The sequence below is a fragment of the Etheostoma spectabile genome, unplaced genomic scaffold (assembly GCF_008692095.1).
Source record: "Etheostoma spectabile isolate EspeVRDwgs_2016 unplaced genomic scaffold, UIUC_Espe_1.0 scaffold00018304, whole genome shotgun sequence".
Lineage (NCBI taxonomy): Eukaryota > Metazoa > Chordata > Actinopteri > Perciformes > Percidae > Etheostoma > Etheostoma spectabile.
Window position 1 is genome coordinate 6,099 of NW_022604198.1, and position 13,348 is coordinate 19,446.

Genomic DNA, 13,348 nt, shown 5'->3' on the forward strand with positions numbered 1-13,348 from the left:
TATATTATATTATAGTATATTATAGTATATTATATTATATTATATTATATATTATATTATAGTATATTATAGTATATTATATTATATTATATTATGTACTCTGCAGTGTGCTCTCTCCATCACACACGGCGAGTCTGCTCATCGACTATTGCAACACTTCTTGATCCATTTGCTACAAAACTAATTTGCACCTGTGGACTTAGTCTGTGGAGCTCTGTCCAACAGGACGGGGGGACAGCAGGGTCTCTATCGCTGGGTGAGGGACAACTCTGTCCAACAGGACGGGGGGACAGCAGGGTTTCTATCGCTGGATGAGGGACAACTCTGTCCAACAGGACGGGGGGACAACAGGGTTTCTATCGCCAGATGAGGGACAACTCTGTCCAACAGGACGGGGGGACAGCAGGGTTTCTATCGCCAGATGAGGGACAACTCTGTCCAACAGGACGGGGGGACAGCAGGGTTTCTATCGCCAGATGAGGGACAACTCTGTCCAACAGGACGGGGGGACAGCAGGGTTCTATCGCCAGATGAGGGACAACTCTGTCAGACAGGATGGGGGGACAGCAGGGTTCTATCGCTTGATGAGGGACAACTCTGTCCAACAGGAAGGGGGACAGCAGGGTTTCTATTGCCTGATGAGGGACAACTCTGTCAGACAGGATGGGGGGGACAGCAGGGTTTCTATCCCAGATGAGGGACAACTCTGTCCAACAGGACGGGGGGAAAGCAGGGTTTCTATTGCCAGATGAGGGACTACTCTGTCCAACAGGACGGGGGGACAGCAGGGTTTCTATCGCCAGATGAGGGACAACTCTGTCCAACAGGACGGGGGGACAGCAGGGTTCTATCGCCAGAGGAGGGACAACTCTGTCAGACAGGACGGAGGGAAAGCAGGGTTTCTATCGCCAGATGAGGGACAACTCTGTCCAACAGGACGGGGGGACAACAGGGTTTCTATCGCCAGATGAGGGACAACTCTGTCCAACAGGACGGGGGGAACAGCAGGGTTTCTATCGCCAGATGAGGGACATATCTGTCCAACAGGACGGGGGACAGCAGGGTTTCTATCGCCAGACGAGGGACAACTCTGTCCAACAGGACGGGGGGACAGCAGGGTTCTATCGCCAGATGAGGGACAACTCTGTCCAACAGGACGGGGGGGACAGCAGGATTTCTATTGCCAGATGAGGGACTACTCTGTCCAACATGACGGGGGGACAGCAGGGTTTCTATTGCCAGATGAGGGACAACTCTGTCCAACAGGATGGGGGGACAGCAGGGTTCTATCGCCTGATGAGGGACAACTCTGTCAGACAGGATGGGGTGGGACAGCAGGGTTTCTATCGCCAGACAAGGGACAACTCTGTCCAACAGGATGGGGGGACAGCAGGGTTTCTGTTGCCAGATGAGGGACTACTCTGTCCAACATGACGGGGGGACAGCAGGGTTCTATTGCCAGATGAGGGACAACTCTGTCCGGGTTATTTATGTAGCATACAAGCTAGCGTTAGCTGACTAGCAGCCAGTCCGCTTCTAAACTCCGTAAATACCTTTTAATTATCTCAACACTTATAACAGTCCCGGGGGGGGCACCAGGTCCTGCAGCCCCAGGCGGACCGCCGTCAGTGGGGGGGGCCAGCGTGGAAACACCACTAGAAAGATCCCCTGCCAACCTCGACGTGATCTAATACCCACTGACGACTGTCCATCTGCGGCTGCAGGACCTGGAAACCCCCTCCTCAGTGTCCCAGTGTGACTGTTAAAGTGTTGAAATAATTAAAATGTATTCACAGTATTTAGAAGTGGACTGGCTGCTAGTTAGCTAACGCTAGCCTTCATGCTACACAAATAAGCCGGACTGAGTTGTCTCTCATCAGGCGATAGAAACCCGGCTGTCCCCCCGTCCTGTTGGCTCAGAGCTCCACAGACTACAGACTAAGTCCACAGGTACAAATTTTGCACCAAATGTATCGCAAGAAGAGTTGCAGAACTCGAGAGCGCAGACTCGCCACTGTGTGATGGAGAGAGCACACTGCATACAATATAATATAATATAATATGATATATTATGAGAAGCTGCAGTTACAGATTCCAGAGGTTGAATCACTGAGTTGTGTTGTACTGGAAAAGTGACTGAAGTGGGGGAAAAAAGTGAGTACAGAAGTTCTCAAATCTTATTCTACAAGCATTTACATCACATCTGCGCGCTCACCATATTTCCCTTCGTAGTTTCTCTTTTCTGATATTTTATAAAAAAATATTTGTGCAATTAATAGATTTTTAAAACAAAGTCGTTATTGCTATGGTTTTGAGAACTGCCCCGGACAACTAGAACACAACATTATATTGCACAACACAGATCTTCAAAGATGAAGCTGCAGTGTAGCACCCCTCCGGTTTAACTTAACATTTGTGTTGTACACAAACTTCTTTACATCCTTCCAGGACCTTTGACCCAAGGCTTCCTCCTCTTTATGCATCGCATGCAGTGTTCTTTACCTGGAAGGCGGCGCTCTGCTATAAACTTTTCCATGTGTTTGTTTACCGCACTCCTCTCTGCTTCCTTCCACGGTCTCTTCACCTTTACTCCTCTCTGCTTCCCTCCACGGTCTTTCACCTTCACCTTTACTGTGGGCGGCACTACAGATGACAGAAAAGACGATGGAGATAGTGTGACCTTAAATACATACATCTCAGTGGAGATTCAGTAAAGCATCTATTACTGGCTTTGACGTTAATTCTAAGTAAATATTTGGACATACATACAATTTTGTTCTTCAGTACATTCAATTTTAAACATAAAAATGGATAGTAAATTAAAATGCTTATTTCAGGTTTATTTAGAGTAGGCTTACAAGCTGGTACACCGGGGAGCACACATCTAGTTAATGACTGGAAAACCATTTGTATGATTATGACAAACCCCTTGACTCTATGACTCTACAGCAAGTTCAGAATGCTTTCCTGAATCAAAGCGTACGCATTGTTTTTGTTAATGATCAAGATAAGACTTCATGAACATAACCTGTAGCCTGCTGTTGTCTATGGGTGGAAGACTGCAAATATTAAATGCGATGATTTCGTTAGACCCGATGTTTATCGGTCCAATTACTTTTGGACCTCAAACCTTTGGGCCTTGTGTGTTAAAGGGCTATGGCTAACACAGATCTTTATATAGATGCAAACCTATTTAAATAAAAGCTGAGACTTAGCACTTTATTTGTGTCAAAGAACACAAAAAGTCCAACTGTCCAAATACTTAGGGTCTGGACTGTTTATGCCTTATTTAGCCCAGTTTTAAAGAACTTACCCATTGCTTCCACGTTCTTGGTCTTGTTACGTCTTTTCTTCTTCTGTGAGGGCCTCTTCATCAACCTTGTTCCTGGACTCAGATCTACAACTGTAGCAGACAATCATTAGCACCCGTTAGTTAGTGAAATCTCAGGTATAATTAATAATCAGGTTCCATTTGTAAATAAATGCTGACAGTAAAACATAACTACTACAATCTGATAGCTGGCTACTAGCACTTATATTTCAAAAGGTCAAAACTGTAAGCAGCAGTGTGTGCTAGGATATTTCAACATTATATTACTATCATATGATACTATCATAATTGCCAAAAGGTGGAGTTCTGGTGAATTTCATAATAAATACCATTTAACTCACCATCTACATCTGAACTCCCATCTTCACTGAGGGGCTCAAGTCTCCTTTGGGGGACAAGAGGTCAGAACGTCCATCTGAAAAACAACAGCAAACAAAAAGTGACACCTTATCCTATGCAGTGTATGAAAGGACAACCTAGTGAATGCATTTTAAAGAACTTACCCATTTCTTCCACCGTCTTTTCACGTCTTTTCTTCTTCTCTGAGGGCCTCTTCACCAACCTTGTTCCTGGACTCAGATCTAGAACTGTAGCAGACAATCATTAGCACCCGTTACTTAGTGAAATCTCAGTTAAAATGAATATTCAGAATTCATGTGTAATTATTTAATGCTGACAATTTAACTGCCAAAAGGAAGGACACTAAATATTTACTGTAATATTTATCTTGTGTAACAAACTATAAAGAAACAAAAGGATGAAATGGTGACAAATTATATAATTCATGCACTTGAGATTTAAGTACTACTCTACTAAGTTTGAGAAAACGCTGGCAGGGTCCTTTGTAAAAAGCAGTTTTTTTGTGAATTTAATAATAAATATCATTTAACTCACCATCTCCATCTGAACTCCCATCTCCACTGAGGGGCTCTAGTCTCTTTTTGGGGGACAAGAGGTCAGAACCTCCATCTGAAAAACAACAGCAGGCAAAAACATGACAACTCATCCTATGCAGTGTATGAAAGGTCAACCTAGTGAAAGCAACTGTATCTGCAAATATGATTAATATTGATACATGAAAGTTTACACTAGTGGATATGCACTGGTGTCACTTTAAAGTCACACTAGCCTCTTACAACCACTGAGTAGCCTGACAAACCCATTACTGCTACAATAATTGTGGCGCCTGTTAAACTATTTCATATATTTTCTGATTTCTGTTTTAAAAAGCAATAAAATAACTCTAGAACATATGTCTAGAACACTGTTTTGTGCCTGTATGCAGTTTGCCCCGGAGGGCACACAGCACAATTCCTGCTTTCAAAATATCAAGTGACATAAAGGGAATTAATGTCCCCAACCCATTGCGTGGCTCGCAGACAGTCACAGAGAGCGTTTAATGGTCGCTTTAGAAGTATAAACCTTTTTAGCCCAGTTTTTAAGAACTTACCCATTGCTTCCACGTTCTTGGTCTTTTTACGTCTTTTCTTCTTCTGTGAGGGCCTCTTCACCAACCTTGTTCCTGGACTCAGATCTAGAACTGTAGAAGACAAACATTAGCAACCATTAGTGAAACCTCAGGTATAATGAATAATCTGGTTCCATTTGTAAACTACATTCTGACAGCTGGCTACTAGCACTTATATTTCAAAAGGTCAAAACTGTAAGCAGCAGTGTGTACTAGGATATTACAATATTATATTACTATCATATGATACTATCATAATTGTCAAAAGGCAGGAGTTCTGGTGAATTTCATAATAAATACCATTTAACTCACCATCTACATCTGAACTCCCATCTTCACTGAGGGACTCAAGTCTCCTTTTGGGGGACAAGAGGTCAGAACCTCCATCTGAAAAACAACAGCAAACAAAACGTGACACCTTATCCTATGCAGTAAATGAAAGGACAACCTAGTGAATGCATTAAACTTTATCTGCAAAGGCGATAAAATTATTGAGACATGAGAGTTTACACCAGTGAGTATGCACTGGTGTCACTGTTCAAGTCACAGTGTTTATACACACGTATAAGCATATAACGAGCATGCCTATTATATTCAGTTGTTGACCCTGTCAGAGGTCTTAATTCAATCCTGTGTATTAGCACTGAGGTAATATTTAGAGATAAAGTACTGAACTGCGTTACATTTATAGGTGTTCCTAACATTCTGACCACCTCATGCATGTAAATATGGATATTGATAAAATTGAGTTGACTACTTAACAAATGTATGTAAACATTAGAAGAACATTTGAAGGTGGAGCTGGCTTTAGAATTTGGTGCTTTTGGGCCTTTTTTGCCACACAACCCTCTGACTCTGAATCTAAATCCAACTGTGACACTGTAGCTCTGGCTCTAGCACACTGGCCGCAGGTCAGAAGAACAAGTGAATAGTTTGCTTCTCATTGTTTAGACGCATGTAGCAAGTATCTGTATCGGTCTCCTTTCTACTGACATTTGCACGCTTGATTATCTCTAGGACCTTCCCTCTCAGCACATTAGCCACTTACAGTGGCCATTCCCAATCCTTCTCACACTCATTGGCCTCCCTCTATGTTTAACATCTAAAAAGAAAAGGGGAATATTTACTGGTTGCATATGTGTGACTGGATTTAAAATTTAGTTGCACACTGAAACTTTTGGTAGCAGTCTGGAGCCCTGGGATACTGTGTGTGGACTAGGGCAGCAACCACCAATTGTTTTCATTATCGATTAATCTGTCTCTTAGTGAAAGATGACAATATGAGACTGTTATAGTATTTATAGACCAGATTGTCCAGAGGGCATTTTCCTTGGAAAATACTACAGTTGCTTGACTGATAGCAATCTAAAGTATTAAAATGTTTTTTGCAAGACAAGAAAACCGAGCAAGACGAAACAAGATATGTCACAGTGCATACATACCAGAGACAGGAGGATCAATTGTGTCTTTCCCGTGAAGGTGGAGGCCCCTTGTTCCATTGTGTACAGAAGCTTTCTTATGTAATCTGGGTTCATCTTGCTGCATAATTCAGACCCAGAGGAATCACTTCCTGACTCCTCAAAGTCACAGTCCAACTGTAAGTAAAAAGCATAATCATGAGAAAGACATTCACTTTCAAGTCCAACTTTACAGAGCCATACAACTATAGTTTTCTTAAAGATTGTCTGTTCCACTGACATCAGTTTGATATTTAACAAAAAAGTAAGAACTATTTGTTTGGAAATAGCAGACGTCTAGCATACTGTTTTTGGATTTATGTCAAATGTTAAAAGTTTGTGTTTTAAAATTGTTTGTCACAGTCAGACGTAAGAAAACATGCCAATACATGTGTGTGCAACTAACTTCCTTTACCCACAGTCAGAACACCATCAACACTTAAACAATGGGTTTTCAGATCTGCATGAACAGATAACAAGCCTGCTATTTTTACTCAGTACTAATTCATCCAGCACAGTCTAAGTAATGCATCCTTTCACTTGGCAGTTTTGTGATCCAGTGTTGGTTATGTGGATATTACAGTCATTCATGATGTTGGATATGAGTGGTGATAGTGGCTATGCTGAGGGTTTTTTCCAGAAAATAGTAATACTAGCTTAACTAATAACAGGGCTAGGAATCTTAAAGCGCCATATTCTGCTCATTTTCAGGGTCATAATTGTATTTTGAGGTTGTACCAGAATAGGCTTCCATGGTTTCATTTTCAAAAAACACCATATTTTTGTTGTACTGCACATTGCTGCAGATCCGGTTTTCACCCTTTGTGTTCAGGTCACTGTTTTAGCTCTAGAGTGACACATCTGACTTCTATACTATCTTTGTTGGGAATTACTTTCTGTCCCTGCAGAACAGGGACAGAAAGTAGTTCTTTTGGAGATTAGGGTCAACTAGTGGATGTTGTAGCAGTGTTTTGCCATTGAGAACGAGCTAGCATGCTAGTGCTAGCATGTGTTACAGTTAGCCACCTGGTCTTGGCTAGTGATGTAGAGAGCCGTGCAGATGTTGATCAGCTCCCCCGGAGACTGAAGACAGAGGACATTCAGAAACCGTATCTCACTCAGAACACCATGGATAGTTATTCTCTCCAAGTTTGTATGTGTGTAGAAACACCGAAGACACAAAATAACAACCCAAATACCAGAAAAAGTTATTTTTTCATAATATGGGCACTTTACGTATTTTACAATATGTGCTACAATTAGATAACAAAACAATTCTCAGTGCATCTTTGTGCATATCGTTAAATATGTAAAAAAAAGCACACATTGGCTTTTGCTGCTCTAGAAGCTGGCCCCTCCCCCTCTCACCCTGAGGACCAGAGACAGAGAGCAGCCGAGCTTTGGCAGCTAAAATGTGGCATACAACTCAGACCCACAAAAATGTGCAAAGTAGCACTACTTTGGACTGTCTTTGGCTTTCAATAAACAAACAACAATTCCCGAATTTCAGGACATTCCTAAATCCCACACTTATAACGCACAACCAGACAACAAGTGCATACAGAGCGTGGTGCCTCTTATGGTCAGGCTATTTATCTTATAAAGCAAGACATGTCTGTATACGTGTGTGTCCATATTTGGGGGAAAGGTATCCGGCACTTCAGCAGACGTCACATGCAAAACGGTTTAGAACTGTGGGGGGATTCTTTTCCTGTTATTGTATTAAATTGCTGTGAGCTGTCAGAACATAACGTAGCCTAATCTCTGAGATTATTCCTTCAGAGCGCTGCGCAATACGAGAAATATCAGAGTTGAACTAGGCAGATACATCCGTTTTCATCAGACTCACCCTGGGTCGAGTTAATTAAGTCACCAAAATACCTCTGTCACTCTCTGTCTGCACACACACAGAAATGGTCTGGTTTTGGTGGTTGATGAACGCAGATATGTGCTAATTAGCTATCATAACGGACCAGGAGGGTAGCATACTGCCATGACCTCATGATGCTTATGTCTGATTACTCAACATTGTCATTGTGATATTTTGTGATTGCATTCTGAATCTACAGTTCTCTGTCAGGTAAATACTGTAGTACAATGTCTTCCTCTGATGTAGAAGTAGCCTACACTGTAAGTCAGTAGTCGGCTGTACAGTGGAGTTGCATATTGAGTGGTTTGGAGTAAATCTTTTATAAAAGACACATACCTGTGTTTTTCTCACTCCCATCAATTTCTGGACCTAAAACCAAAAAGAAGATTGAAACTTTATAAACGAGCCATGAGAGCACCGCTCCTTTAGATTAAAAATAAAAACTGTTTGACTGTTAAGCATTATCTGCAGTGTCTCTGCTGTAGTGTCTTATAACTACATTTAAAGTATTACACTCTTTTTCCCCCACAAATGTCAGTGATAGCCCATAAACCTAATTAACATGTTAAAGACTATAGCCTGTTATAGCACATAAAACACTTCTCTTCAATAAACCCCTTCAAGTAGTTCTACAAACTAAGTCTTTGAAAAACAAATCAGACTAGATATAAAAATGCTTGAAACAGTTTTAAATGGAGTTATACATGTGTCCACTTTATTTTCAGAAAATATATATAAACTGACTTTAAATGGTGTCACTGCAATGTTGTTAAAAGCTGATAAATCTCTAAACAAATATATGTTCACATAGTTATACAAAAATATAGTGCATGACAATTAAGTTAGTAGTTAGAATTTACTAGAACTGGCAACTCCGTTCTGCAATAAAAAGTCTAAACCTGCCAAAATAATTTAGCTCAAACCACATTAAGTGACATGTGGAGGCTCAAAATTAGAATTGATAAGATCTTACCTGCACAGAAAGTTTAAAAGTCGTCTTTTCCTTAGTTGAGTCGCTCCAGTCTTTCAAAAGCTAGCAGGCCGCTAGCTGTAGCGTCTCCTTCCAAGAGTGTGCTGCTGCAGCCTTGAAACCTGTCTCACACTCCTCTCGCCTCATGCCTCAGCTCTGAGCTTCAGCTCCGCGTGCAGGTGGGGGAAGGGCAGCTTTCTGTGAGACCTGCAGGTGACCTGCTCTCACAGAAAGCTGCCCTTCCCCCACCTGTTCGTCTGAGTGGCTGAGAGCAGGGGGGGGCGGCCCCTCCCCCTGATGGGCCATTAATTAAGTGGCAGTTGCAGCAGCAGAAAGACCACACAATATTCACCTCTGACTCTCAGGCCTGTTTTACAGGCTGCAGGGTCAGAAATCACAACTATCACTGCAAAATCACAACTTTAACATTAAAGTCTCGCTCTTCAATGTAAAGTTTAATCATATATATTATTTTAAGCGTGGTTGAAGAAGTACTTTTTACTTAAGTAAAATTAAAAAAGAACAATGATTTGTGAAACTGGGATGCTTTACATTCAATAATGAATCAACAGCCTGTAGTTTGTATGGCTAACCCATGTTTCATCCTTTAAATTTATATGTTTTATTTCTCTCCGTTCACTGTCTATAAATTTAGTTTCACTTTACACCTTATTGGAACTTGAAGATTTTGTCTCCTTTTTAACATCTCCATATTCAACACATGCTGATTCTCAGTGTTATAGTTTTGAGTTGTTAATTAGTCATGTTTAATTGCTGTAGACAATTAGTATGCAGCTACAACACAACATATAGTATTACTTTTAAAGTGTTCTTTATTTCCACAGTTTTGAAATTAATCAGGGTTCATGTCCATGTAATGGATCCGATGTTCCCTTACATGTGCTCACTGATTCACTAGTTTGTAAGCTAATATAAAGTCAGCTAAAAAGTAAAGTACTGTGGATGTACATTTACTTTGCTGAATTATTGTGTAGGCAGACTCTCCCAAGAACAGGTGTGTCTCTCCCTTAAAGTGTCCAACATTGATGTACCTGGCACAAAGTGGCCAAACAGCAACAGTGAATGATAAAGCTGTGGAGGAATCAACGGCGTACCCCCGCAGACCCCTTTGCGTCTACACTGGACCCTGTGTCATAGCCTGACGTGCACCTCTCAAAAAATATAACTACACGTCGTGGCAACGCACGTCGCTCGGCTGTGGCTTGGTAGCTTTTCATTCCCCCCCCCCGAGTCATTTCCTGGTTCTCTTTCTCCTTAAACATGAAATCATGGAGAGGGTTAACTAGTCCTGCTGTAGATGTCTCACCTTGGTCAGCACAGGGAAGACTCTTTGTTTCTCTCACTATGATCTAGAGTCACTACTCTGAAGATAATTGTCGTCACTCTCACTTCTCCCTCGCTTTATCACCAGACCCCCCCCCCCCCCCCACACACACACGGCAGCGTAACGCATACACCAGCGCACAAGCGTGTAACCATCAGACCACCTACGTAGGCTACGGAGAAAGCCCTGCGTGGCACCTCCGCACAGCCATAAAACGGCCTTCAGTCTCTGCACAGGCTGTAAGAGGGAGGCCTGCTGTCCCCTTCAGTTCCCTCCCCAGGAACACCTTACAGGACACTGAGAATTCTCTGGGGAGGCAAACATGTCAGCCACCGGCTGTCCAACGGGATGCCACAATTACCTGTCCAAATACAGGAGCTGCCTCCTGTTCCTGTAGCCCCTAAACCATCAGACCTACTGGGACGTTGTGCTTTACTGTACTGTAACTCTGCCTTGTAGGGGAAATGAAGCTGCAAATTTTTTCAACATGAAGTTAAATAATGTTAACTGATAATATGTTACTATAAGGTAACATGTATGTTTTAAACACAGCAGCAATACAGTATTTGTGCTCTCTTTGCTATGTGAGCTCTGTCTGTTGTGCTGTCTCCATGCATTCATATAATGTGAGCAGGGACAGCAAATAGTGGGGGGGGGGCAACTGAGAATAAGGTAGTCTGGAAAGATAAATAATGTCTTCTTATACTGTCACTGTATCCTACAAGTGGGTGCATCACTCATATCTTAAATTGTATTTACATATGTTCTATTTACTTAAAATAGAACAGAGTGAGATGTACTTCCACTCTTTACTCTGCAGATATAATAAGGTTGTATATTTTTGATTAAATCATTATGTTCCAGATAAACCAGAGTCTACAGCAGCTCTATGAGGCTGTACTATGACAGGTACAGTAATGTAACCTCTGTACAGGGACTAAAGATGAAAAACAGCCTCTTGGCTAACTCTTGTGCATTTATACCAGTGTTTATTAATCACCACTTTTCCTGTTAAGGAAACCAATAAACCTAAATGCTAACATCAGCATGCTAACATGCTCACAATGACTAGGCTAACATGCTGAGGTTTAGCAGGTTTAATGTTTACTGTTTAGCTTTCTTAGTTTAGCATTTTAGCATGCTAAACTACTAGCCAATACATTCAAATTTACTTTAGCCAATCTAATGCTTCAGCCCAGCTCTACTGACTGGTCGCAGGTGAAAGTGAAAGTAAGAAACTCAGCTAAACTATGGAGGAGCTCATTTAATGAGTGTTGTTAATTCATACTTAATGTAGACAACACAAATGACAGTGTGGATAATAAACTGCGCTGAGGCCTGAATCCACACTGGTGAGTACATTTACCTGCTAACATGTAGCTAATGCAGATAATGTTGACTAGCTGCAATGCTAACTAGTGCAATGTAAAATCCTATTTGATAATGCTAAAAATGCTAACTACTAAAATACATCTGCAATGTATTTAAGAAATACTGCTGCTAAACAGACATGTTCTGCCCTGGTGGTGTTTTCTTTGCATTATTTGTGTTGAGCGCTGCAGCTTTGTTGCTGGTTAAGATGTAGTTTTGTGCTGAATTCCAGTGTTAGTGCTGGTATTTTCTTACAGTGTACAAGAATTTGACAACATTTTTGATGCATCAGTGCTAAATATGTTATTTGTGTTTTCTATCATGCACTTTAACTATAGTTGAGTTTTACTCAGTGTTATCTTTGATTGTGACTTGAAGCAATATGTTGATTTATAAGCTTTAAGCTATGATAAGGAATATTAATATAATTAGCATGAAGGTAATTTATCTGGCTATCATTCATAGGTCAAGGTTATGAGTTGAAGTCCTCTTAAGATGTCCAGAGACTTCAGAGGAGAGCTCAGAGCCACCAGGAGATTTCAGATGATCCAGAAACTGTTATCCAGTACTGGATGTTGAACCAAGCCAACAACATACAGATCCTGTTGCTGAACTAATGATCACCTACGTCCAGTGTGGTAGGATTGAACTGCACACATATATTCAGCTCTATAGATACACAACACACCTGTATCATCATACTGGTCCCCCACCAGAGTTGGAGAGAGAACTGTGTCTCTTACAAAGCCTTTGAAAATTACCTGCGTCTTAATTATTTTATCTATGTGCACTCAGTTTGTTTTTCTTTGTTTGTTATTAATTTTATCTGTTTATAGATCTGCATTGTAATTTGTTCTTAATTTGAGTCTCACTTGCTTATTACCTGGTTTACTGTTACATGCAGACCAATCTACAGCAGTGTCATGTGTTTTTGTTTTACTATGGTCATCCTCGTGGCTCCCTGTAGTCCTGACTTCTTCTAATCCTGGTCCAATTTTTAGTGTTACCTTTATTATTAATTCCTTACACTGTATTTAGTATAAAGTAAACTTCTGTTGGACATTGGCCTACTGCAGAGTGGTAAAACAAGGCCTGAAACCAGAGTGGCTCAGGTGCAGTAACTGCATGAAGCTGTAGGGGTCGCCAGTGCCAGATTAGCTCAGGCGCAGTACCTGTGTGAACCTGAAGGGGTCGCCCAAAATGAAAACAATGCTCAGGTGCAGTACACGTGTGTGTATGATAGGGGGGTGACAGAGCAAAAGTGTGTGTATGAAAAAGATGTACACACACCAATTTCTTCTTAACAATTTCCATTTTACTATTTTCTGAGGACCTCTCTGAAACTTTGAGAAAAGCCTAAAAACAGCCTTTGGAGGCCATTACAGTGAAAAAAAAGTGAGGACCGGCCTAAATGTCCTCACTTTGTAAAATGGTCCTCACTCCAAAGGTTATAAACTCACACTTGGCCTCACAACGATGGCTATGCAAACACACACACACACACACACACACACACACACCACACACACACACACT

The 13,348-nt window shown here is 41.4% G+C and overlaps 1 protein-coding gene across 1 annotated transcript; it reads right to left on the bottom strand.

Moving 5' to 3' along the window:
• Positions 1–2,043: 2,043 nt before the first annotated feature.
• Positions 2,044–10,423, bottom strand: LOC116679981 (uncharacterized). The gene is made up of 9 exons (XM_032509397.1): positions 9,100–10,423; positions 8,463–8,495; positions 6,242–6,394; positions 5,112–5,186; positions 4,782–4,871; positions 4,226–4,300; positions 3,835–3,918; positions 3,314–3,403; positions 2,044–2,643 (listed from the first exon to the last, which is right to left on the bottom strand). Exons 3-9 carry the CDS (start codon positions 6,342–6,344, stop codon positions 2,435–2,437), a joined length of 726 nt encoding a protein of 241 aa, XP_032365288.1. The 5' UTR covers positions 6,345–6,394; positions 8,463–8,495; positions 9,100–10,423; the 3' UTR covers positions 2,044–2,434.
• Between the last annotated feature and the right edge of the window lie 2,925 nt (positions 10,424–13,348).